The 26,803-nt window shown below is 40.0% G+C and overlaps 1 protein-coding gene across 1 annotated transcript in view; it reads right to left on the bottom strand.

The window, feature by feature from the left end:
- Window positions 1-6,290: 6,290 nt before the first annotated feature.
- EPDR1 (ependymin related 1) overlaps window positions 6,291-26,803 on the bottom strand; it is a 34,269-nt gene continuing 13,756 nt past the window's right edge. Inside the window, exons 2-3 of the mRNA XM_054057890.1 lie at window positions 11,819-12,027; window positions 6,291-8,989 (exon numbers count right to left, since the gene is read on the bottom strand). Of these exons, the coding sequence (XP_053913865.1) occupies window positions 8,799-8,989; window positions 11,819-12,027 (400 nt within the window). The 3' untranslated portion in view covers window positions 6,291-8,798. The remainder of the gene's footprint in view (window positions 8,990-11,818; window positions 12,028-26,803) is intronic.

Here is a 26,803-nt window from a genome sequence, read left to right as displayed (position 1 = left end):
GAAACCACCTGAGAAAGTCAGTGTGATGAAATTACTGATTATGTTATTCAGATACAAAGGAACTTCTTTTATTTAATGAAAGAATTGATGGAAAACAATCTCCTAGAACCTCCATGGTAACTAGTTTCCAAAACTGATGCAATGAGTACAGGCAGAGTGAGGCTAGAGATAAATTTCTTTGCTGTCAGTGGCCCCTGTCCAGAGGGCTTCTAAGCAGAAGAAAGTCCTTAAGTAGTAAGGATTTCAAATGGTGTGGGATTTATATGGTACAACCTACAGTTTGAGTTACACTTGAAAACAAACTGGCAGCCAGTGCATTTTAAGACCGAGCCCTCTTCTTTGCAAAGGGCCCCACAGGGCAAATGAATGCTGAACCAGCATGCTCTGAAACAATTAGCTTTAGCTGTACTAATTGTATTCCCTTCCTGTGCTGTATCTAGTAACAATCCAGACTGGAAGTAACAAATTCCTAGATAATTGCACTGTCTGCCACATCAAAAAATAAACTCATATCTTTTAGCCAGTGTAGATGGGAAGTTTTTGGAAGTGCAGGTGTTACTTGGCTTTTTGGCTTTCTTTAACAATTTCTTTGCTTTCCTTTTTTAACTATGGCCATCGATGGGCTGATCTTGGGTTTATGTCTCATCCCAAATGTTTCCCTACGAATGCCTGTAACACAGCAGGGCCCTACAGTGTGAGGGGTTTCAGTACAAAGTAAGTGCTGTTTACAGCACTGGAGTGCAAGGATTCTTCTCACACCCTGAGGTTCAGGTGGGCCAAAGTTCATTGTTGCACTTGAGACACCTGACCAAACACAAGCCACATATGTCTTCTTCCTCTAAAGTCCTTTAATAGCCATGTTTTAGGCAGCTGCTGTAGAAATAAAGGAGGAAACTTTAAAGATGTGTTGTGCTTGGCTGGCCTTTCCTGGTGCTTTTGGTTGGCTGGGAAACAGCTCACCATGGAGGCAATATCCAACATTTCCTTCAACTCTTCAAAAAAAATCCACCAGAGAGGTATTTCATTAGCTAGCAACACATCTGACATTGTGTGAGTGCTGTTCTAATATAGACAATATTAACACCTATATTTGAAGATGAATAACACTTTGATTCCAATGGCCTAGTTGTTGTGATTGCCCATTTGGCAAGTCCAGCTCGGGTGGCTCGTATGATGGGAAAGGCAGCAGGTGCATGGGAACACATCCTTCCTTGCTTCATTCAGGACTTCTCCCTCTGATGAACTCTCCTAATGTTTCCCCAGGGACCATCTCTCCTTTTCATCCACATCTGTAAGAGTGAGACTGTTGGAACAAATAATCCTAAAGGCAACATCTTTCTGGCAGTGGGAGCTAGCAGAAGGTGGAAATTAAATGGAAGGGAGTTAAGCACTTTCAACATCCAAATTCAGCAGCTCAGTTAACTAAGAAAAAGCAGGTCTCAGGCTGCGGGGAAAGCCAGAGCCTTTTACTGGTAACAGATGGAAGTAGTGAGAATAGTTGTGTGAGGTGTGTGTGACCAGGCAGACCATCTGCTCAGCCTGGTGGCACAGATACGAAAGGAAGTGTAAAGGATAAAGAGCATCAGAGGGGCTGAGACGGAGAGAGGCTGGTGGAGCCATGCTCTTCCCTCCCTGGGACAGAAACAGGAACAAACACCAGTCAAAAAACCCATGTCATGGGGATCCTGTATCCTTCCCCAGCCAGGATGGAGGCAGTAGCTTAAAGGAAAGGAGTGAATGGAGGTTAAGACCATGCTCAGGGTGGCAGGAAAACCCTCTCCTTGCCTACTTTGCCTTCCCATGTACGTCTGTATGATAGGTATGAGGTTCTGGATACGGAAGTCAATGGATGATGAGGGCGAAGGTCCATTTACATCACAGATGTTGCCAAGAACATGAAGGTCTACCTCCAGCATCACAACCACTCCACAAGGAAGAAAAGACAGGTTATAGTTGTAGGTGACTCCCTTCTAAGAGGAACAAAGAGTCCAACATGCCAGATGGGCCATCCTCTTAGGGAGGTTTGCTGCCTCTGTGGGTCCCAGGTTAAGGACTTCACTAGGAAACTTCCTAGCTTGGTATGGCTTGGACCATTACCCATTATTGCTCTTCCATGTGGGCGGCAATGAAACTACAATGCACCATCTAAGGGCAATCAAAAGAGACTTCAGGGCCTTGGGAAGGTTGGTGAAAGAATCTGGAGCACAGGTTATTTTTTCCTCTCTCCTTCCAGTTGTGCGAGTGATATTGGAAGGCACAGACACTCCCAGACTATTAGTACCTGGCTCCGTGGCTGGTGTCACTGCCATAATTTTGGGTTTTTTTGATAAGGGGATGGTCTAACAGCACCAGACTTGCTGGCATCAGCTGCGATTCACCTTTCTCAAAGGAGGAAGACAGTCTTTGCTGAGGAGCTTGCAGGGTTCATTGACACAGCTTTATACTAGACTTGAAGGTGGATAATATCAGGCTCACCAGTGACAAGCTCTGGGATGACACACCAAGGTTAGAGGTGTTACCCAGGACCCTCAGCCTGTTTCTCTGAGATGTGCTGCCTACACTGCAGCATGCTTGGTGTTACAGAGATGAGCCAGGGACTCCTGAGGTAACAGGAGCCAACAGGGCAACTGGTGAAACAACTGAGGAACACACCTGAGGGATGGGATGCCCTCCAAAAGGACCTGGACAAGCTTGAGGAGTGGGCCCATGTGAATTTCATGAAGTTCACAAGGGCAAGGGCAAGGTCCTGCACCTGAGTCAGGGCAATCTTTGGTATCAATACAGACTGGAAGATTAAGAGATTGACAGCAGCACTGCCAAGAAGGACTTGAGGATACTGGTGGATGAAAATCTGGACATGAACTGACAGTATGTGCTCACAGCCCAGAAGGCCAACTGTATCATGGGCTGCATCAAAAGAAATATGGTCAGTATGTCAAGGGAGGTGATTATGCCCCCCTACTCCACTCTGGTGAGACCCCACCTGGAGTGTTCAATTCTGGAGCAATCAGCACAGGAAAGATGTGGACCTGCTGGAGTGGTTCCGGAGGAGTGTCACAAAAATGGTCAGAGGGATGGAACACCTCTCCTATGAAGAAAGGCTGAGAGAGCCTGGAGAACAGAAAGCTCTACAGAGACCTTCTTGTGGCCTTTCAGCACTTAATGGGGGCCTACAAGAATGAAAGGTACAAACTTAGCAAGGCCTGTTGCGACTGGACAAGGAGTAATGGTATTAAACTGAAAGAGGGTTGATTTAGGCTAGATATAAGGATGCTATTTTTCACAATGAGGATGGTGAAACACTGGAACAAATTGCCCAGAGTGGTGGTAAAAGCCACATCCCTATAAACACTTAAAATCAGATTGGAGGGGGCTCTGAGCAATCTGATCTAGTTGAAGATGTCCCTGCTCATAGATGACCTTAAAGATCCCTTCCAACCCAAACAATTCTACTATTCTGTGATTCTACAAATGACGCCATGGAATTATCAGAAGCAGATCTCATATAAAGAAAGGAATGAGCTGAAGCAAGCATGTAAAAATTTTTGAAATGGCATGGCATTGGGAAGAGAGGAAGGGCTTTCCCCACACTTTTGGAAGCCCCACAGGAACGTGGAAAAGATCTGCCAGCCTTGTACCTGAGGACAGGAGGTCCCTGCTAGACTGTTGCTTGTGCTGAGGAGTGAGGAATATCGAGGGGAAAGGGTGAGGAATACCTTCTGGTAGCCTGAAGAGTTCTCACAGAGTGCTGGATGGGGGCAGGTGGTATGGGCACAAACCCCTGCCAGCCAGGCTGGGATGGCAGTGACAGGGATGATGGGAGCAGGCATGCTTTCTCCACTGAAAACAAAATTGAGTCCCTGGCCTAGCCTGAAGGTTAATTTTAGTGCAGAGGCTGAAACCCAACCCTCTCCTTCAGCGTCACACAGGCTGTAATGCAAAGCTAGCAACTCAGCTGCTGCTTTTTCAGGAATGTCAAAGCTGTTTATCAGCGCTGGGCAAGCGTGGGAAAAAACCCAGTGGGAAGCGGGGTAAGCCCAGCAGGCTTTCCTTTCCTCTCCTCTCCTTTTGTTCATGAGCCTCTTTGCCTGGCGTCAATGAAGCCTCAGCTGAGCCAAATTAATGGTGATGGCCAGGTGCTGAGCGCATGAGCAACAACCCCATGCACTGAGTGAGCGTGCAGAGGTGCAAAGGATAAGCCCACACGTATTACACACATGCATAATTGTATTACGTTGTAATGCAGAGGCTGGAAACCCTCCATGACATTCGTGCTACTGCAGCAATGCCAACAGGCCTCTGTGGACCCCGCTTGCTGATGTGATGATGTTGGCCCACAGCTGTCACAGTTGGGAAGACAAAAGCTGGTGAAAAGCAGAATTACTGTTCTCACTTTGCAGAGTGGGAAAGAAAGGCTTCTGAAGTGGGTTCCCATGGATGGAGTGGTGAGAAGAGTAATTCTTCTGTCCTCCGACACGCTTAGTGTCTGCTCAGAGGCAGCGCCCCCCCTGAAAGGCACATATGTCCCTGTAGCTCAACAGGCAGGTCACTGGTTGCTCACTCATGCCTGCAAAATGTGCACTGCTGGGCTACGTGTCCTTATTTCAAACAAAACATAATACTTTAATTACGTGCATCATTTCATTCATTATGCAGTTTCAGGCCCTGTGCTGAAACAGCGACATCAAACCACACGGGTCTTTATCATTGAGCATGTTAAACCAGTATGCACTCAAAAGTAACTTGCTAGAAATTTACCCTAGCAGCTTCATAGAAGCATCTCATCATTCTCATCATACATATCTGCCACTGTTTTCTGTGACTACTCATCGTATCATGAGCTTTTCTTTCTCTCCCCTTACAAAGAAGTAAATGCTCAGAGGTGTTTAAAGAGCCTTCCAAGCTCATCTCGTTTGTTCCTATGTCTAAGTGCAGAGATGAAAATTCGATTTATATACGCCTGAGTCCCCACTAAACATGCAACCTTCTGGAAAGGTAGCTAAGGGAGACCTTTGGATCATTATAGACAGGGACCTCTATCTTCTTCTGCAAATGCTCTTTGGAAACCTTTATTTCTCTCAGCTAGGAAGCTGGCAACTAGCTGCTGATTTCATGAAATGCCTTTCTATCACATAGGAACATCCTGCAGCTTGCTTCCAGCACTAGTTTGTGGCAAATGATGCAGGAGTTGCAAGATATGACGCAGGAGCCATGCCAGCTCCTATTATCAAGTCAGGATTTGGGAGCACCAGCAATTGCATCTGAGCAAACACTGCTCTAACCATTGACCGCCAATATATAGCTCAGTTTGTGTTGTCCACATGTGGTTATGGCTGGCACCACTCTTGCACTTGAGATAAGATTGCTGGCAAAATTATAGAGGTCAGGTCCAGATCAGATCCATCAGGTAGTGATGGCTGAGAATGCCATTTGGAAGTGACCATTGAAAATGCCATTTCATAAGTGGACTTCACTGACATTAGGAAGTAAAAGGTGGTGGAAAAAGAGAATCAAGGTTGCAAGGAGTTAAGTATGGGCGCTAGAATGAAATGAACCTCAAGGTGGAAAACAGAGTAATTTCATTAAATGTCCCAAAAGAATACTGTGTTGTTTAGAGACGTCTTGGCTGAAATTCATTTTGACTGTGGATTATTGTATTTCTTCTTACATACTTCATGAAAGTTGGCATGCCCTGGTAAATGCAGCACTTCCATGGCATACAGCATGCTTGAGGCAGCAAAATCTGGCCCTGACACTAGAGTTAAGCAAACTGTTAAAATAGGAACTGAACCAAATGCCCAGATCTCCTCCCCAAACTCAAACTAAAGCTGTTTTGAGGTTCAGGAATGTTTGGTTAACTTTATATAAAACAATGCTGTGTTTCTACACATCCTGCTTTCAGCAAAGTCTCCAAGCAGAAATACAAAAATATGGCAGGCAGATCCATGTTTGCACTACTTCTGGCCAGCTGAAACCAGGAAGCACTGGAAATCTCACAAAACCAGCTTTGTCTCAGGATATTCAGCTCCTGTCACTGTTACCCAGTAGAATACAATGTAACTCATATAGACACCAATTTATTATTAATTTTTCAAACACATAACCCAGACCATCAGGCATATGAAAGCCCCACACTTCCTTTACCATGGCAGCACGCTATACAGCTACTTGAAAGTCCTTACGTGCTCATTCTTATCGACTCATTCGCATAGCAGCATAAAGACGAGATGTCTATTGTGGTACCTGATAAGAAAGCATAGAAAATGATAACAAAGATAACAAACTGGGCATATGCATTCAGTGCTTCATATTTGGTTTGTGGCTAATTTGAAACAGGTAATCCAAAATATTTTTGTTTGACAGCTCTCTTTATTGAATTTGCAGAGCATAGATACAAAGGCGACAGCATTGGTTTAGATGTACATATTTAGCCATATAAAATTGCCCTGTATGTCACAACAACATTTTTAAAGCATTTCTCTGTATGAATTTGGCAAATTCATATTTAAAGGAACATTTAACTTTATTGCTATAAATTATATCACTGTCAGCAAAAACATAATACAGCCACCCTGATTACTCAGCTATCTGCTCTACCACAACAAAGTCATCCCAAATGATACAGTACCACAGTTTCATGTTTGCTAGCCAGATTTATTATATTTTCCAGATTCTAACAAGACACAGATATTGAGAAACACGTGTTAATCATTGCTCTAATGAGAACAATATGCAGTTAGCATTTAGACTGTCAGGGAAAATGCAGAAGGCAAGTACAGACTAAATGCACCCTAAATTCAAGAAAACCCAGTCCTTCTTTCCACCAGCATGTTTTGATGAAATGGTCATATCTGAGAGAAAATTTTCAATGAACTACCTAAATTTTAGCAGGTGTGTGTATATGCTTTCGTTAGGCACAAGGCAAAGTAAAATGCCATTCTGACCACAACTGTGAAATCAAAATAACGACTGCATCACTTGCTTACGTACAAGAAGCTATGATCATACAAGTGCTAAAAGCCTGCCCAGCATTTCTGCTCCAGAAATGGTGCTAGCTTTCAGTTTTCTGTTAGATATCATACTATTGGCCAGTAAACTATGTGTCCTATTTATGCAGAACTTCCTATCGCTTTCAAATTGTATCATTTCTTTTCACTAAAACTTGTCCTGAAAAAGAAATCTGTTTGTGCGGAAGAGTCCAGCAGCCACTGAAGAAGCAACAGAACTAGATAACAATGACAAAATGACACCAAATGCCCCTTTGTTGCACTGTTTTCAGCTAGACAACTTCTGGAGGAAACTACTACCCAGGACCTGTAAGAGGACAAGAATCTGGCTTTACATGTGTTGGCAAAAAAAATAATAAAATGCACACTTAGACTTAAAGAATAAATCAACTAATTTCATTTATTAGAAGTGCAAATCCCACCACCATTCCAGACTTCTAAGGGCCTGAGGCTGCACGAGGATTTGGCTTGAATTTTCTAAAGCAAAATATGTGCACTTACCGTTCCTGTTTTGGTTATTTATTTCCCTTAAGGAAACTTTCACTCTGCCCACCTGAAAAATATGTGGAGATGATAAAGTTTGAAATGCTGACTGAACAGAAAATACAGCAGGGATCAGTGGAGCAGGTGCAAAAGAAAGTCAGATTGTCATTTATGCTTAGATTGTAGTGCCTTGCACTCACACCAGACAGAAGACATCCAAAACCCTCTCCCTCCCATTCCTCACCCCACAACCCCACACCAGTCACACAGCTCTTTTACTCCATACAGATCACCGAGCACTATGTGAACACTGATTTAACTTTTACTAATCACCCACTAAACTCAGCTTTTTTTAACTTCTACCTGGAATTATAAAGGTGTTTCCATACTCTTTGAGTAAAGACTTTCGAAAGTCAATACAAAATATTAAAGCCATTTAGAGTGCTGTACCTCTTAATGTCTTTGCATAGGTTAAAACTATTATTGCCTTGAAAAGTGGGTGCTAAAGTAAAATATGACTGAAAACAGTCTCATTGCACTGTATTGGAATACTTCCCCCAAAGTGTCATAAATGCAAGAAAACTTTGGCTTACTTTTTAGGGGTGTCCCTCTCCCTCTTTCCTTAACTTTCATGTTTTTGTCCCAAGTAACAAAAAAGGGGGATTTTTGCATGTCAGCTAGCATTACATGAATAGAGCTACTCCAGTTTCTTTTTTTTTTTTAAAAAAAAAAAAATCAGCTCAAACATTACCAGCTAACTGAAGGGCAGAAAGGAAAAAAAAAAACCACAAAGCAGAACAAAATCAAGAGAATGAATTTCCATACTTTTGATGTGCATTGCTTAAAATGGTATTCTTTGCTTAGGTATGATGTTCTTACCCAGGACATATATCCCCTTCTCTCAAGTTCCCAGAAGCAGCAACAAGAGCAATAAAATCTAGCTTTTCCTTCTAGATGTTACCATTATTGTAATGTGCTTAAGTTTTGTCTTCCTGGAAAAATACATACTGAAATCTTTGCAAAAGGAAAATCAGTCACAACTTAAATAAATAGTATCTATAAATATTATCTTTGTGGTAAATATATGCTACTTCCAGTGCATCGCTGAACAGATTAATGTGATGAAAGAGATCTTTTTTGTTACAAATTTTACTCAGTTAAATGTTTATGCTCTCTTTCAGGCAAAAGCTTGCAATTCCCAAAAGAGCAACAATAAGCTTGAAAAATCAGATTAGACATCAGCAGCTGACTATTAATATCCATCCTCTTGGCTAATATTTGTTTGTCCAGAGCAGCCAGTGTCCATAATCAGCATTCATCTTTCATCTTCCTCAGCTGGGCTTTCTGGCAGGTGCTGGGTGGGGTAAACACTGAAGGGTCAGCAATGCCCAGATGTAGATCAAAAAAGCGAGTGGAGGTTGTCACGCTGCTGTTCTTCGTATAGGTTTCTTGTACTGGATAACAGTCTTTGACTGTGTAAACACCAACCCAGGATTCCACTGTAACCAAACAGAAATGTCACTACTTCAGATGACAAGAATAAATGAATGTGTCACGATGACATCAGTCAAAAAAATGGCCATTCCTACAGGCCTGTATTCCAAGCTATAGGCTGGAACTGCCCACAGTTCTATACATATGGCAACACCAAGAAAGGACAAAAAATTGGTATAACTTGCACACCGTAATGATCTTAAACCTGAACATGTTGGTGTCAAGCACATTTCAAATCATAACACTATCATGGCATTGGTATGTCAACTTTCAAGCATATCTCTACTTCTGCTTAGTCCCAAATTTAGCTGTGTTTTGCACAGGTCTGATTTCTCTCATCTCTTGTGCCACTTTCATGTCAACACTTACTCACCTCACTAGGAAAGCAAGGAAATGTTCTGTTTTCCCAGAAGGCAAATTTTGGTGCCATCAGCTTGGGTAGCATGGGGACATTTCACCTCATCCTCTATTCTTGACAAGTTGAAAGGTGCGATTACTGAAAACCTGTGATCTGTTTCACAACCCTGGTCCTCAACATAGCCTTTGACACTCTAAAACACTTCTCCCACTATAAAGGACATCTGACTCCTTCCTGTGCTCAGGAAGTTCTGCATTCACCTTGTCCTCTGCTGTGCTGGGGATTCCTCTGCACTAGAACTGACAGCCCTGCTTCCCACCCTGCTTCCACAGCTTTTGGTTTTCTATAATCTTAACTGATATCTCCTACGCTGATGATACTCAAATCTTTAATACAAATAAACATGAACTTGCTTCACCTTTTTCCATATTACTGTCTCAAACACAGAGGGTTTGTGTCAGTAGAAGATGAATATTCCTAAATACAACTCCAGTGCCCTCATCTCTTCTTTTAACTCATTCCTTCTGTTTATCATAATCTGTTCATATAATCAGTATGATGACATTATTTTTAATTTCTATTCCTCTCAAACATTTCTACCTATTCCTTAATTATCTCAAGACTCACTCAGTGCTGATCTTCACACATGTGATGCAGCAGGTCTGTTGCTTTTTTAAACTTCAGCTTAATTCCACAACGTGCTTACCTCAGAGGTGTTCCCTTGCCTTCTTCCCTCCTCTTGTCATCTGCCATCACCTCTACTTTCACTACTATGCTATTTCTGTAGTCAATACCACTGAGGTGGCTTCCTTTGAATACCCTTCACTGTAAAATCTCGTTTATTAACCCCATCCACCTCTTCTGGGATCTTTCTTTACCCCTTCCATCATACACCACTTCATTCAGTTGTTTTATGTATTTCAGATCTCTTGATAGCACACACTCTTGAGGTTAAAATACAAAATTATCTGCTGCGATCCTAAATTAGTTCCTCTGAGGGATACTTGTGAAAAATGTTTCCAGTCCCAAGGAAGCTTGTTTTCTGTTACTCAGCAATCAAACATACTTATTTTCTGTCTTCCCAGTATAGTGTCATACACTGTACCACCATCACAGAAACAGATAAGCTGTGATATGAAACACACGTACAGTATCTAAAGAAAGGGTGGAAAGCTGAGCAGTATTTAAACATAACTCTCCAGTGCATCCTAATATACTAAAATCATTCTGACTTCAATGAGTTTAGTTTTGATATCCAGAAATGGAGGCTTCTTTTCCTGAACAGGTCTTCTATTAGAATTACGAATAAAAAATTAAGGTAAAATATGATGCTACCAAGGTAGCGTGTATCTCCACTGAAACCATCGTAATTTTAACATAAATATAATTTCTGGAATCCAAGCCAATATTAGCTGAAAGATGGATGGGTAGACAACCTTAAGACATTATTTTTATAAATCATGATACAGAAAAACACTAGAGATACAAAATACTACAGGATAAAAATCACATCATTAAATGAATGTATCTGGATATTAAGTTTCACAGAAGTTCCAAAAATACCAGATCTGAAAAACAAAATTCTTGGAGTAAGTGATATTTTGTCTCTTGCAGAATACCAGAGGATGTATTGACCTAGTTACAGAGGTCTAACAGTCTTATCCTTCATTTTCACTTCATTCTTTCTACTTGTATTCAAGAAAGAAATATTTCCCTCTGGCTAAATGCTCAGGTTCATAACCAGCCTATATATTAGCTGTCTATAACCGTGAGTATTGCATTAGCTGAATAATGCCATAAATTTCATGGTGTTTTTAAAATTATTTTTATAGTTGTCTGAGTCATCAGTAAACCATAAATGAAATTGAAGCCAGTGTGCTAATAAATTGCTATGCAACAAAACCTAACATAATGTACCTTGGAAATTCAGCCTACTTTTATGATGCAGGTGTTCAGCCGCCGAATGCAAAACTAAGCCTTGTGAGCAGATGTTTCTTACTAGTGTAGTGGTTACAAAACTCAGGTGCATATTAAGGATGTCCATTGCTCCAGAACCACGTATTGGATGTATTCTATGATAATATTTCATAGTAGTATGTAGACAGGCATTGACACCTCTTTGTTTCTATTATGCATACTTTAGTTTGAGTGTGCCTCAAATTATATTGCCCATTCTTCTGTAGATAAGTTTTGGATACAAGCTGCTGGATTCAGATACAAATTGATGCTGCTCCATGTCAAAATCTGCATGATAGAAACTAAAATACAATCAAGTCTCTTGGACGTATTTGATCCTGCTGGGATAAGAAACAATTTCTTAACAAAACACACTGATAATAAAACTATATGCTGTGCACAGCGTATATTTATTCCAGCAAACTTTATATAAACAGGTGGGGTGAAATATGAATAAAGTTATTTTTCCCTGGATAGCAGAGACGATTATTATTAAGATGAAGCAAAAACATGCACATACATTTCCTGGCTGGTTTTCTGTCAGACCACTCCTGTACCATAATTTCATCTCCAGGTCCCCCAATGTAGTACTGATCTTCATAAGTTGAATTGGCAGGAATATCATATGGATCCCATGGCTCTGTCAGAGCAATCTTCGAGCAAAGCTTTGTAACTTGTTCAATCTGAAACATCACTGCATCTTTGTAGAGCAATATATACTCGAAGAACCTGAAGCGTTAAAAAAACACAGTTAATATAGTTCTTTTCTATGCTAAGCAAAGAACATTGCTGATAAGTAAGCTTGCTTTTGACTTCTTTGTTTAAGTCCATTTTCACTTGCATTAAACTTTGCCAAACTTTGCGAAAGGCTAACCGGTTGGGCTGAAATTTCCCATGCTGAAAGTTTGTCTCAGCTGACTTTCCAAAATAAATAAATCAGGCTGCACTGGTTCAGCCATTTCTGAGAACAACAGAACAACTTTTCTGAGAACAACTGAGAGAAAAACATGTTACTATTCCTAGTTTTGTTTTTTAATAACTGTTTCATTAAAAAGCTCTAGTGTCTTCATATTTGGAGAAAGGACTTCACATTTGGCAGGGGAAGAGTTTTTATTAAAAGGTGCCCAGATTTGGCTGAGTTATAAGTCCTTGAAAAAAACTGGCTTCATAGGCTGGATAAATTCAGCTCCCCAGGAATGTGGCAGTGCTTTTCTCTGTCCCGGCCAGATGTGGTATCTGCCACCTCCCTGGAAGCCCATGTATCTTAGTGGGACATGCTGCTGAGGGGGTAAGTACACGATCTGAACTGCAGAAATGAGAGGCTTTCCCTCCTAATGCAAAGTTTTAATTTGGAATCCACCTGACTCAATGAAGTAGTGAAAGGAGAAAGCAGAGGAGCAAAATAGTAAGGCAGAGGTAAGGAGAAGCAGGGAGATCAATAAGTTTGAGAGGCCAGAATTGAGGTGCATGAAAAGGATAGTTAATAAGGATTTAAAAACAATGTTCCATAGAGTATGAAGTGACCAAGCCTTGCTCTGAAGAGAGATGATAAACCTCTTCATGAACATTTTAATCTACTTACTAGTTATAGTACTTGGGTCTGCCACAAACACTGTGACTTTGCTTCCATGCCTATAAAAGGGTGGCAATATGTTCCTTACCTTATAACTTGGGACAGAAACAGAGAGAAACTGAAATCAAAATTATGAGAAGTATCAAGTGATTTTGAATACACAACCGAAAACACCAGAAGCTTAACTACTTCAGGGTACCTAGCATTCTCCATCAGATGATGAGTTCTTCAAAGTGTTTTCATGCGTGCTCTGTACCTTTTGCAAAGGAGAGCCATGAGTCCCTCTCTAACTCCTCCAAGACTGTACATTCATTACTAGAGATCCCTGTGAATATCTCAGCTCAAGTATTTAGCTACAGTCTATTGTTATGCAGTGACTCTAGAGAAAAGGAAGGGATGGTATTCATTCCTTTGAACAGTTTCATCTTGCTCATGTGTAATAGTGTCTCTTTCCATCTGTACTTCCTTGCTTTATTCATGATGCTGACTCCATTTCCTGCAAAAAAAAATAATGGCTTAGGTGTCCTTTGGACAGTGGTATCATCCCCTTCCCAAGCCTGATGATAACCCCTAACAATATTCATCCTGTGCTATCAGCAAGACAGGAAGCTGGTGGAAAACAGTGCATAATCCACGTAATTGAAAGGATGATGTACGAAAGCAAGAGGGGACCTTCACTGTGGTATTTCCCAACTCCTACATGTTTTTCACTGCAGTCTTCACATTCTCTTTGGGAGTATGTAAGGTTTACATAAAACAGGGTTGACGACAAAACAATTTACAGTTTTAATTATTGCACTACACAATTACTTCAGACAGGAAACACTTCACCCACCACCAACACAGAGGCATTTAAAGGCTGAACCCTGAGCAGTGTCGAACAGAGGCTAAAAGCATCTGAGCAGCATTCCCATGACTTTTGGAAAGGATCATTTATCCAGCATGTGTGGAAACATAGGCAAGGCTAAATGGCATTGGCCAAACTGAATAGTGAAGAATGTGAAAGCGGACAAGGAGGTTGACATGAAGTAAGCTGGGGCATACCTCTCATACACGAACTTGCACGATACAGGAGATAGCTTATCTCACTTCCCATAAGGAATTCAGTCACTGAGAACTTCTCACACATAACAAGACTCACGCAGAGAGGATCACAAGCTGCAAGATTATATATTAGCTTCCCATGGTAAATCATTCTGCTGCCCATATTTTAAAATATTCCTGCTTCGGTGATAACTTGTAGCAATGTAAACTTGCCTGCCTTTTTCTTAGTCAAGGGCAAAGTCTCCACAGTACGAAATGCTACTGAAGAATTCTATATATATACTGTTTCCTTGCATATTCCTAAGACTGTAACCATGTAGGGACATACTTAACTTTTATATTGCGCTCAATGCACAGAACATACTTGCAAGAACACTAAAATACACTTATTTATCTGTTTTCAACCGGACTTTAATGACTCAGCTACTGTTCAGCTGGATGCCCAGCAGCTCCCATGAAAGTGGAATGGAAAATGACTTACAGATGAGTCTATCAATGCATTTGAGATATGTGAGGGATATCATTATTTTGTGAAAGAACAAAAAGGCGATACATTAGTGAAGCATTAGGGCCTATAAGTAATAAAATTTAAAACATTTATTTTTTATTTTAAATCCTTACCTAAAACTTATTTTGCACTGAAATTGTATTTACATTTTTAACAATATTTTTTTTCATGTTTTCTTTTTCCTTATCCTCATTATTTCATGGAATAAATATCTCTTGTTCTAAACTTTGCAAACTGTGAATTGATATCATTGCATGAAGGACATGTGCCACCTTTAGTCAAGCAAAACTGGAATTCAAATTTCTATCTAACAAATATTTAACTTTCAGCACACGGATAGCCACTGTGACTTCAACAGATGGCCTGAATACTTGCAGGAGGGCCTCAACTCAATGAAGCCTAATTTCTTGACTTTGCGGTCTTCCATACAGACAGCAAGATGTCTATTATGAAGCAACAACAATAACAAGAATTAGAAAAATCTAAACAAATCAAACTCATCACTAAGCATCTCTGTAGCATCCCTTCTGCAGAGCAAGAGGCTCTACCACTACATTTTTGTTTCTGGGAGAGGCAGAGAGAACATATGTGGAATAGGCACCAGCCATATGACTTGATGTGCTGCTGGGATGAACTCAGCAGCTATAGTAGCATGCACACAAGATGAGAACTGCAGAGTGTGGCTCTAGTCACTGTGCATGACAGCTCTGGGTAAGCAGTGAACATGATTTACACTGTCATTATTCCACCTAGATGTACCTCACATCGAAGAGAACTGCCTCTGTGTGTGTCCTCGAAATGGCAAGTACAGAAACTCAAGATTACGCAGCATCTGAGTTTAACTGCATATGAAAGGTAGGTGAACGGTTAAGTTGTTGTTTTATAAAGAGAACTATGTACCATCCAAAAATAACAAAATGTGCTTCAATATAAAAATTACAATCTAGCATGTTTTAAAGCAAAATATTTAAAAATAATTTCCTCTTTTTTTTTTTTTTATTACCAGCCAAATCTTAAGTGTTCTGCCTCTATTTGCTTTAGGTGCCTGAGATTTCATTGGCTGCTTGAGGGGAAGCACAGAGTCCTGAAACTAGGTCTTGGCAAAGAAATAAAAGAGGAAATTATTTTTAATTAGCTTGGGGTTTTTTTCAGAAAAAAGTAACATATTTGAAGCCTGTGCCTACATCTAATATTATTTTTCAATAATTACATTCCTTAAACTGTAACTTCAAGAAGGTCCCAACCTGTTCACCGGGCACCTTCAAACAGATTCGGAGAAGTTACTTGGACAAGTTGCCCTATTTGCCTGACTGAGATTGTTTCATTTCCTTTCCTATCCTATTCCATCTTACCCTGTCCTATGCCTTACACCCTTCACTAACTATGCCCTTACAATGGGACTGTCTCACGGTCCTTAATACGGCCTTTGTTTGTGCCTGAAAATGGATAAATTCCAGCACATAAAGGCACACACATTCCGTGCTCCTGTGCTTAACACTGGATTGCTTAACACTGGACCATATCCTACACAAATAATTCCACTGACTTTTCTGGAAGTAATCACGTTAGACAGGTGGGATACATGTGTTCTGTACTTTCTTCTCCCAACCTAAGGAAAGTATTTTTCCAAAGAAGAGACCCTCTTAGTTCAATACAGGGACAGAATATCATGCCCTCACAATCACAAGGCGAAGCACTTGTGCTGAGGACATGCAATGAAGAGTCAGTGTGCATAAAAATATCATCCTACCTTGCAGATTCCTCCTGAAATTTGGGGAAATAGTTAGAAATGTCTCCCAGGAGACAGCCCAGGTAACACAGAGACCCACTCTTTGACCCTCATAAATGACTGAAATCAATAAACTTATCTAATGATTTCTTTTCTGAATGGATTACTGTTCTGCATTTTATGAATGCAACTCAAACCAATGAATTATTTTTTAGTATCTGTCAGAAAAAAGTCATTAGACTCAAGACCATACTACCAGCTCTGTTTCAGGTACTCGGTCTGCACCCTGTCCTGCTGAAAAGTGCTATGCTAAAGTCCTTCCCAGCTGTCAGTCCTGAGGCACACTAGCCCATCACCTAACACACCTGCATGACTCCTAGGGTTTACTTCTGCACTTCTGAAGGCTTCCTCACAAACGTCAAGCCTGGAAGGAAGGAGCTGCTTTCTGTCCAGTCGCATTCATAGTGACTCAGAAGAACAGAGGTGCTGGTGGTGACATGCCAAGATCTGTGTGATGTATCAAAGCACATCAGGCAAGGTCATTAGCTACAGAGAAGCAAAATAAAGGTCTGAGGCTGAGATTGGGTAAAAGAAATTCCTTGTGTGCTATGTCTAACTCTTCATCATTTTGCTCTGTGGCTTTAGAGAAGTAACTTTACAGGATCAGTGCCTTAAAATGCCTTTCTTGTTATTTATTTATTTTTTAATTGCTGTAGCACTGAAGAGACACTGAACAGGGATGAAGAATCAGTTGTGTGATGCATTGTATTAACAAAAACCAAAACCACAATTCCTGTCCCCAGAAATACAACGGAGCAATAGCTCTTGTAAAACAGACTTTTCGTTCCTTCAAAAACATACGGGGTTTCATCCACTCAGGGCTTTAACACATCCATTCAGTTTCTGCAGCTACAGCTACTGTATCCTTAAAATTCCCACTTGTGTTGGCCAGGGCTTGTATTACCTAGTAATTATTATAATGGGATTGAAAAATTAAAGCAAAATTTTATGTATGATTTGTATCAGAGATATTGTATTACTCAGCAGGGAACAGTATTTGATATTTAAGATATCAAGTTGAGGTCATTGCAATTATTCCAAAGCTAACTTTGCTTTCTCTTTTACAATTAACTAAAAGCTCAAAGTATCTTTGTGATACTACTTAACTCTTTGCCCATTCTGTTTGCAAAAAGGCATTTTTAAACACTGTGAAAGTTAGAAATACTTGTATCTAGAAGAAATGTCACTAAAAATAGCCCAAACAAATTCTCTCTTCTAGTGTGCACAGACAGGAACAAGCAAATATATAATTCTTGAGCTGCATCTTCTTGATTACATAACCCAGAAAATTTTCATAACAATACCACTATTTTTTACACATTTCTTGTTGAAGAAAGATGTACTGGGAGAATGGGAACCTTTACTAGAAGGATAACAACAAAACCTCAGCTTCTCAGCTCTTCAAATAAAGACCATTTTTAAGGGTGCAAAGCTGCCGAGCAGAGACGCAGACAGTTGATAAACACTGATCAGGTCAAGAACATCCATTCGCTTTTGGAAAGCTCTGGAGAGCTCATTTCAAAACTGAGAAGCATTCCTTTTTCCATAAATTTCTGGGAAGTCCTTTCCTCTTTCCTATGAAGTTTTCGGTAATTTCAGACTTGTGTTTTTCTTCTGGTGTGTCAGACCTCAACAACAACAGTAATTTACCATATTTGATCTCACATGTTTGGCAGTAGTGCTGGACTATGGTATATTGTACAAATACAGTATTGTGCAAATACATGTGACAGAAGACGTAATGTGATACTGTGTAAAAGCAGTATTTTTTAGTCAGACTCAAATCATGCACAGATTTTAAACCCACTTTTTTTTTATTTTCAAGGCAACTAAATCCCCCATATCAGATATCTAATTTGCAAGGTATATAAGGAACTATGACAGCACTACCAGTTTCTAAAGCAGAGAGATTTAGGCAATTTAAGTTCTGTTAAGTATGAAGTTTGTTTAGAAAGAAAACCTTAACTATAGGAATGAAAAGCTGGAAACACAAAGCTACACCAGCTAACAGATGACATATTTTTGTGACTTTAATTATGAAAACAGATTTAAAAAAATGTGTAATGTCTTATTCTCCTAATTGTTTTCCCATAAATTAGATTAGCTACTTTGGCAAATACTAAGGGAAACAAAGCTCTTAATCAAGAAGGCCATTTCCCTTGCTGTCTCTTTTTGATTATTGGACATCCCATAATAATCAATCTGATCCACCAAGTTGCACCCCTGACAACAACACATTCAAAATTGAAATTTGAAATTCAAGAAAATAATAAAGCATTGTGTTTAAGGGAATAGTGCTCTGCAAGGGACCAAAAGATGTGTTGTCCTTAATAAAGAGCATCTGTGTGTTCCCCTAAGTAACAGCATATCTGTGAATTGGAGCTCTCAGTAGCCAATGGCATAGCTCAAAAGGAAAGGAGTGGAAGATGTAGGCATAATGCTTTCCAATGAATTAGTGGAGTCATGTCCTAGGGAATAGGGTATATGTGAGTAGAGCCACATGATATCAAAATATACTTGAGGTCAAAGATTATTTTCCTCTTCTGGATTTGTAAAAACATCTATTACCATGAGGTCTTGCTCCTCTGAGTAAGTTAAAAATAATAATAAAGGCAGTGGAAGATACCCACAGGGATTAGAGGAGATGAAAAAGAATGAAGAAGGCCAGGATTTGCCTCTTTATATATTCTAAAGACCTTAGGAAGGACAGAACAACAAGGAAGGAGATGATAGAGGTACATTATCATTTAGTTATTATACTTCTCATCCTCCTTGTGTTACATACAGAAGAGAAGTAAATAACTTCATAGAAAGAGTGGATGCTCAAGGTAGATGAGATATGGAAATGTTCTTCTGAGCATGCAATTATATTAAGGAACTCTATGAACCTGGGAAAAAAGTAACAAAAAGGAAGCAGAAATTTAACATGTAGAGAGTGCTAGAAAAATCATGTTTATCAAGATTGCGACTATCTCCAGAAAGAAATACACAAAACTGAACAAAATAAAAGACATACCTGTGTTTCTGATTTTAATCTTACCTCTAATTCATAGAATCATAGAATCATAGAATGGTTTGGGTCAGAAGGGACCTTAATGACCATCCAGTTCCAACTCCCTGCAATGGCAGGCACACCTTCCACTAGATCAGGTTGATTAAAGCCTCATCCAGCCTGATCTTGAACACCTCCAGGGATGGAGCATCCACAACTTCTCTGGGCAACCTGGTCCTCCCTACCCTGACAGTAAAAAATTCTTCCTAACACCTAATTTAAATCCACCCTCTTTCAGCTTAAGTGTTACCTCTCATCCTACCCCTGTACTCCCTGACAAAGACACCCTCTCCAGCTTGGCTTTAGGCCTCTCTAAGTATTGGAAAGCTGTATAAGGTCTCCCTGGAGTCTTCTCTTCTATGGGCTGAACAAGCCCAACTCTCTCAGCCTGTCCTGTATGAGATGTGCTCCAGCCCCTGGATCATCTTCATTGCCCTTCTCTGGACTTGCTCCAACAGACCCATATCCTTCCTGTGCCTAGGACTCCAGAACTGAATTCAGTACTTTGAGAGAGTGCAGAGTAGAGGGATAGAATCACCTCTTATGATCTGTTTGTGACACTCCTTTTGACGCAGCTCAGGATATGGTTGGCCTTCTGGGCTGCAAGTGCACATTGCTGCCTCATGTCGAGCTTCTCATCCACCAGCACTTGCAAGCCGTTCTCTTCAGTGCTACACACAATCCATTCTCCACCCAGCCTGTAACTGTGCTTGGGATTGCCCCAACACAGGTGCAGTATCTTGCACCTGGCCTTGTTGTATTTCATGAGGTTGGCACAGGCCCACCTCTACTCTGTCAAGGTCCCTCAAGATGGTATTCCTTTCTGCCAGTGTGTCAACCGTGCCACACAGCTTGGTGTCATCACCAGCCTTGCTGAGGGTGCACTCAGTTCCACTGTCCATGTCTGTGACAAAGATGTTAAACTACACCGGTCCCAATATTGACCCCTGAGGAACAACACTCATCAATGATCTCCACTTGGACATTAAGCCATTAACCACAACTCTCTGAGTGTGCCCATCCAGCCAATTCCTTTTCCATTGAATGGTCCATCCATCACATCCATATCTCTCCAATTTAGAGACCAATGCAGGACAGTGTCAAATACTTTGCACAAGCAAATTTTCAGATTTAATTGTATTCTTCACTTCTTTCTCTGAATCAGGCTCAGAGACAGGATATTAAATTGGATCTCAGCTCTGCCTCAATATAATATCTGTTTTACACATTGAAAAGGCATAGGACAATGAGGTCTCTAATCACAAATAACTAAATTTAAACAATAACCATTTTCTAGGCACTTAGGAATAAAAGAATAATAAAAAACCCACATCAATTATTCAGCTCTGACTGGGCACTGTAGATTTTTATACATCTTAACTTGTGTATAAACAGGGAAAGATCTTCAGATACCATGAACAAGGACTACAGGAAATTCAAGACCGCAACATTGCTCTTCATTGAGATTGTAAATCCTATCAAGTATCTACTTGGCCAGTTAGTTACTTTTCAGTATGTATTCCATTATAAAGTGTAATCACAAAAACATCTGAGGAACAGACTGCCCTTTGGAACAGAAGGGGAATAGGTCCCTATTCTGATACAGAAAACTTTTATTTCATGGCGGAATATTCCCTGGAAAAAAATTGTGAGGATATGCATTTGTACCAGATTACTGCCCCGAGATGTAATGATTTCCACCTTCCATCTGTAACGCCTTCCTTAAGAGGGATGATTCAGGTCTTTCAGATATCTGTCCAAGGTAAAAAATAAAAACCACTTTTTTTTTTTTTTCAAAATAGTTTGGAAGTCAGGCCAGATAGGATAATCAGACAACATAGTTTGAAAGCTAAGTACACTCTAACTTTCTAACATCTTTATCCAAAGATATGAGTATAGTTTAGTTTTAAATAAGCTTTGTGAAAGACAGAGATTCACTTCACTAGAAATAAATGCAACCTGAAGTTCTGGCACTCCATCCCCATCTCCAGTGTAAAAATAACTTCTTCACTTCATCCAGAGGTCTTTCTGCAGGTCCTTTTCTTGTTCTTTCAGCAGCTATCAATCAAAACTAATATTGTTTGCTGAGTGCATAAATTAGTGGCTAGATTCCAATACAAAGATTTGGTGAGTTGAAAGTCCAGGTGGACCTGACTGACAGTGCCCAAAACAAAAGAATTATAGGAAAGACGGAAATGATTGTGTGAAAGAAACCCTGTCATTAGGGACAAATGTTAATTACTCCATGGTTATAAAGCAGACGGCATTTTGAACACATATCCATTGAGATGTGGTACAATACACAGTCATGATTTAGGAAGGCAAGTTTACAGTTCTGGGTCAGTTAGGGAGGTCATTTATTCTACTCTGCTTAGCCCTGATGAGGTCAGAGTGGTAATGCTGTTCCTGGTTTTGGATGCCACCCTTAAGGGAACAGATAAACAGACTGGATATAGTACAGAGAACAGCAGGACTGGTTTAAGATGATCTTTAAGAAACAGGACCTATGGAGAAACTAGGCATGTTTAATCTGCAAAAGCAACTGAGGTACAACATGTGATAAGCTGTCCAGTACATAAAAAGCTAAAAAAGAATAGCAGTTGTTACCCGAAGACAGCACTTCAAAGACAGACAAAAGCATCACTTTCAGCAGGGAGGGTTTAAATGAGATCCTCTGAAAACATCTTTCTGTGTAAATGCTGCCGGCTTCCATGCAACCTTCTAAACCTCCAGCTTTCACAAGAACCAGTAAGAAAACCAAGGGTACAGAGACATCACAAATACAGCTTATACGAACTTATAGGAACAGGTTATATGGTAGCTCAGAGACCTCCCCAGCCTTACATGTAGGTGATTAGAGAATATCAATGGTTGCTCATCTCTTCCGGTAACAGACAAGCTTAATAATAAGTCCTCACATTAACAGATCTATGGCTCGGATCCTTGACACTGCTACCAGCCCACAGGTGCTGAACAACCTTTGGAGATCACTTTCTAAGACCTCTCAAAAGCAATGGTGGCAACAGTGCATCCTCTCTGAGAAATCTCAGCAGAGGGCTGAGCCTCCATCTTATTTTACATAGGGGACCTGAGGGATCTGAGGGATGGTGCCATCTTCTGCACACTGATGATCCTCAGCTCTGTTTGCTTTTACTGTTAACCCTAATAAAACTATCTCATTGTTTTCAGTACCTGAATAAGTTAAAGACAAATCCTGTCTAAAATCTGGACTGAGGGGAAAGGATTCCAATGATACATGGTCAGCATGCAAAGGCGATAATTAAAATGTTAAACTATCTGTTAAAATTGCTCTTCACAAAACTGAGATTATTTTGGTCCTCTGTTGAGTTATTCTGCTTTTTGTTATTACAACTGTGCAGTAACCCACAACTTCTTTGCCTTTTGTGGGGGACTTTCAGCAGTCACCACACACAGAGCGCCTGTAGGAATCCTCCGTAAGCAATATCCATCACGCATCAATAGAAACTGGCAGATCCCAATATGTTCTTAGAAATCTGATGGACTGCAAATACATAAATAATTAATAGGTAAATACAAATTTCAAAACCTTTCTCTTCAAATTATTGCTAACTTGCTTTAAGGTACACATCGCTGTATTTGATGCAGAACCATTTCACAAATTAGCTGTTAGCCCATCACGGAAACAACAGTTGGTGAAGACACAGCAATAAGCTAAAATAAGCAACGCTAAGAATACATTTCTGTCTTCAAGAATGTTTATAGCCATTTTAATTGTATTAAAAACCTGACACATTTATTTCACCTTCAAGGACAGTTCTAAGAAGCAGCAGCAAGGAGTACAAGACCTGCAAATAATATTGGTATAAATATACTGCACTGGCACAGCTGAAAGTTTTCCATTACTCAGGAAAAGGTCACTAGACCTATTGAACATGTTTAGACTACCCATGCTGCTTAAAACATGACAGAAATAGCTTTACCATTTAGCATCTGACACAAATACAAACTGAAGTCTTTAGCAAACAGGTATGCCTGCCTAATTTTGGGGTGTTTTCCTGACACAGAGCCCAGTGCCATACAGACACTGCCAGGGAGCCAGTTTTCTTTGAGTTTTTTTTAACTATTATGAATTCATAACTTTTGTACATGCCAAAATTATTGTACTTTACCATTCCTATAATCATAACAAATAAGAAAGTAACTCTTGCTTTTAAAGTACCGATTAGTTTATAATGAACACTGTCTCGTATTTGCTCATATTGTAGCTTTTTGCTGTTTCTAATTGTGTTATTTTATATATTTAATAGGCAATATTTTCAAAACTGACCAGTGATTTTGAACAGTTTCCTATCTTGGATGTTAACATGAAGTTATTTAAAAAACGTAAATTTTCAGAGGGACAGTACTCAGTATTTTCTAAAATTCAGTGTGTCAGTGTAACCCGTGCACAATCGAGGAGCCCAACACTACTAGATTCTTTTTTCTATTCAAAGAATGTATAAGAAACTCCTGAATTGTGTTCTCAGAGAAGTGCATCAACAGAAATCACTCTTCTGCCCATCAGATTTTCCTTCCCTTCTCTCATATTTCCCCTGGCTGTCAAGAGACAATTGTTCTTTCCATATCAAACAGCAGCTCCTCATGTAACTGCTGCTGTTTACAATTTCCATCTACAAGCTATGTAATTAGAGATAACTCTGGCTGTATAACTCCTTTTCCAAAATTATGCATTAACTTGACTCAAAGCCCTGTGAAAGCAGCCAGAAAGGCTTCACAGATTTTTACAGGTGTTAGATCAAGTGGTTATTAGACATTATGATTAGAAGAAAGAAGATGACAAACAATGTTTAAAACTTAACACAACTATCAACTTCTCTCAAATGGGCAATATGAGGAGATGCTGGAAGGCAAAATTAACATGTTTTATGTACTTTCAACTCCCCAAAATGTATTTCCACAAGTTTAAGCCAACTTTGAATATTCTGATTTTTGTGATATTTCTTGTTCTCTCCTTTATCATGTTCTGGATTTGGTTATATGTAAAGTAATTCATGTCTTTGTATCCTTAACTATAAAACCTTAAATTATTTTAAATACCTTTTTGTCCTAAAACCCCTTCTTTGGGGGGTTTTAACGTAGCCATTTGCTGTAGTTAACTTCACAAAAATGCTGCAACTCCGACAGCATGGAAACTCAGAAAAATTAACTCCCTTATGGGAAATCTTTGCAGTATTTTCCTTTATCCTTTTGTTTCCTGGTCTGCTGTATCTCTTGGGTTACTCTCTCTCCCAGGTTCTCTGCACTGCATTAACTCTATAGTTGGACCCATTCAAGGAACAGGAAAGCAGTTTCTGAGGTAGGGAGCTGTTACTGAGCAAAAGTTGTACAGGGAACTCACTCTGGCCAAGACAGTGATTTCCTTGGTGCTCACCTCTTCCTACGAAAAGCATCCGGGTAGAGGTATACCCAAAGCCTCTATCAAGTCCTAAGAAGCGACGTGAGTGATGTGTCACTTTTCTTGGCAATCCTCCCTATCCTTAAAGCCTAACAGAGCAGCAACACACTGGTTGCAACAACACGGCCCATCTCCTCCAGCAAACTGCTTATTAGTGCTGCCAGGCTCTGAGCAGGAAGCTCTCTGGCCAAAGATGCATTGCAGTGGTCCCGTGGGTCCTCTTCCCAGTAGTGTACCCAGCAGCATGGATCAGCCCTTCCTAGCAGAGCCAGCTACCCTCCACCAGGATCAGCAGGCTTGCTACTGCAGCAACCAGAGGAACAGAGAGGACAGAAAAGGCTTTCTGCACGAACCAAGCCCCATGTTTTCACTGCCTGACCCAGTCTTCTATATGCAGGCATTAATTCAAAGGCATAGTAGATGGAGGCTGCTATGATCAGCTCTTACAAAACTTAACTTCTATATAGGCTGCTTCAGTATAAGCAGTTTGGGCTAATGATTTAAGCAGATTTTTTGTCTTTATACTTGATGCTTTTTCATATACTATTTCATATACTATTTCATATACTATACTAATTACTGAGCAAACCATGCAAATATTGTAATGACGAGATGGTCTCCTTCTTTTCCTATTAATTTAAGTGAAATTTTCAAAAATAGAAAAATGATCTAAGGATTTTTACAGCCTGAAACTGCATTCAAATATCTGGGGGGGGAGGTGGTGGTGGTGGTGGTGGTGGTGTGTGTGTGTGTGTGTGTGTGTGTGTGTGAAATGCGAAGACCAGGCTCCATATAAAAGGGTATACAGCAATTGCGAATAACAGCTAATTCATTAAGCCTACATGGAGGAGAATACTGGTTATTTAACGAACACTTCCATGGTTAAAAAAAAAAATACAAAGGACATTGAACACACTGAATAATGTTTATAGTCACTATTGCTACTGTATATAACCATCTTGGTTACAACACATAACCTGCAGAGACATAACACAAGCTTCCATTCTTTCTGAAGAAGATAATCCAGAGAACCAAACTGTGTTTCAGATGTGTGCTAGACTTCCAAAACACAATAAGAAAGGAGATCCCACTTGATCCACCGTGGATACCTTTACTGGGCTCCAATAAGCAGATGCTACCTACCTTTGGCAAGGCTTCAAACAGCAGCTCATGCCTCCATGCAGCCCGTATTTCACTTCGACCTGCCTTGACTATATTAGCATAACCGATGTGACAGACAAGGTACCCCGAACGTATCTCAATTTCATCCAATTCTGCCTCCATTTCTGATGGCCAACTGTCTTCTACTTCAGAAGACTAGAAGAGATGCATTAAGGATTTATGAACTTAAAATAACTTGCCTACGAGGGATGCATGTTATGAGATCACCTACTTTTAAAGGTAATGTAACTAACCAAAAAATAAGACAAATATGTCAATAAACGTGTTGATAATCAATATCTACATGGTTACATTTGGGTTTGGAGACAGACAGCCCAGAAGACCAGCTGAAAAGAACAGGAAGTCTCTCATTTTCTGCCAGATTGAGGCAGTTAGATGGTCGCTTAGACTTTCACTCTTCAATAATAAGGGAATAAACAAAATGCAAGGGGTGTCTCCACTCTTGCATCCTTATCTCCTTTTACTCTCCCTAAATCTTCTTCCCTTCTATAAAAAATGTACATGAGATGCCACATCTTCACATTCTATCAAGCATGTTATACAAATTTGTCCATTTCATTCTCTTCTGGGGCAGGAAGGGTAACAAACTAGTCTGACTTTGCAAATTCATGTGTGTTTTTATGCACAGGTATATAAAATGACACAAGGAGGTGTTCTAGTTCCCAGATACCATCACAGATAAGAAATAAGAAATGTGTTTCTTCTACAGAAGATGTAGGCCAACAAATCTGGATCTAATTAAACAGTGATACATTAATTTGGGAACTAATTGTAGTAAGAATTCCTCGTCCTCTATGGAACTCTGTTTTCCAAATAATCAACATCCTCTGAGAATTACCATAACTACATAGCATGAGTAAACTTTCCAGTGCTGGCTGCTGAAAATCATGGCAGAATCATAAGTTTCCTGGCAAGAAAAA

Source organism: Cuculus canorus, chromosome 2 (genome assembly GCF_017976375.1).
Source record: "Cuculus canorus isolate bCucCan1 chromosome 2, bCucCan1.pri, whole genome shotgun sequence".
NCBI lineage: Eukaryota > Metazoa > Chordata > Aves > Cuculiformes > Cuculidae > Cuculus > Cuculus canorus.
Note: the sequence above shows the minus strand (reverse complement) of the source record. Positions and strands in the feature narration are given on the sequence as shown.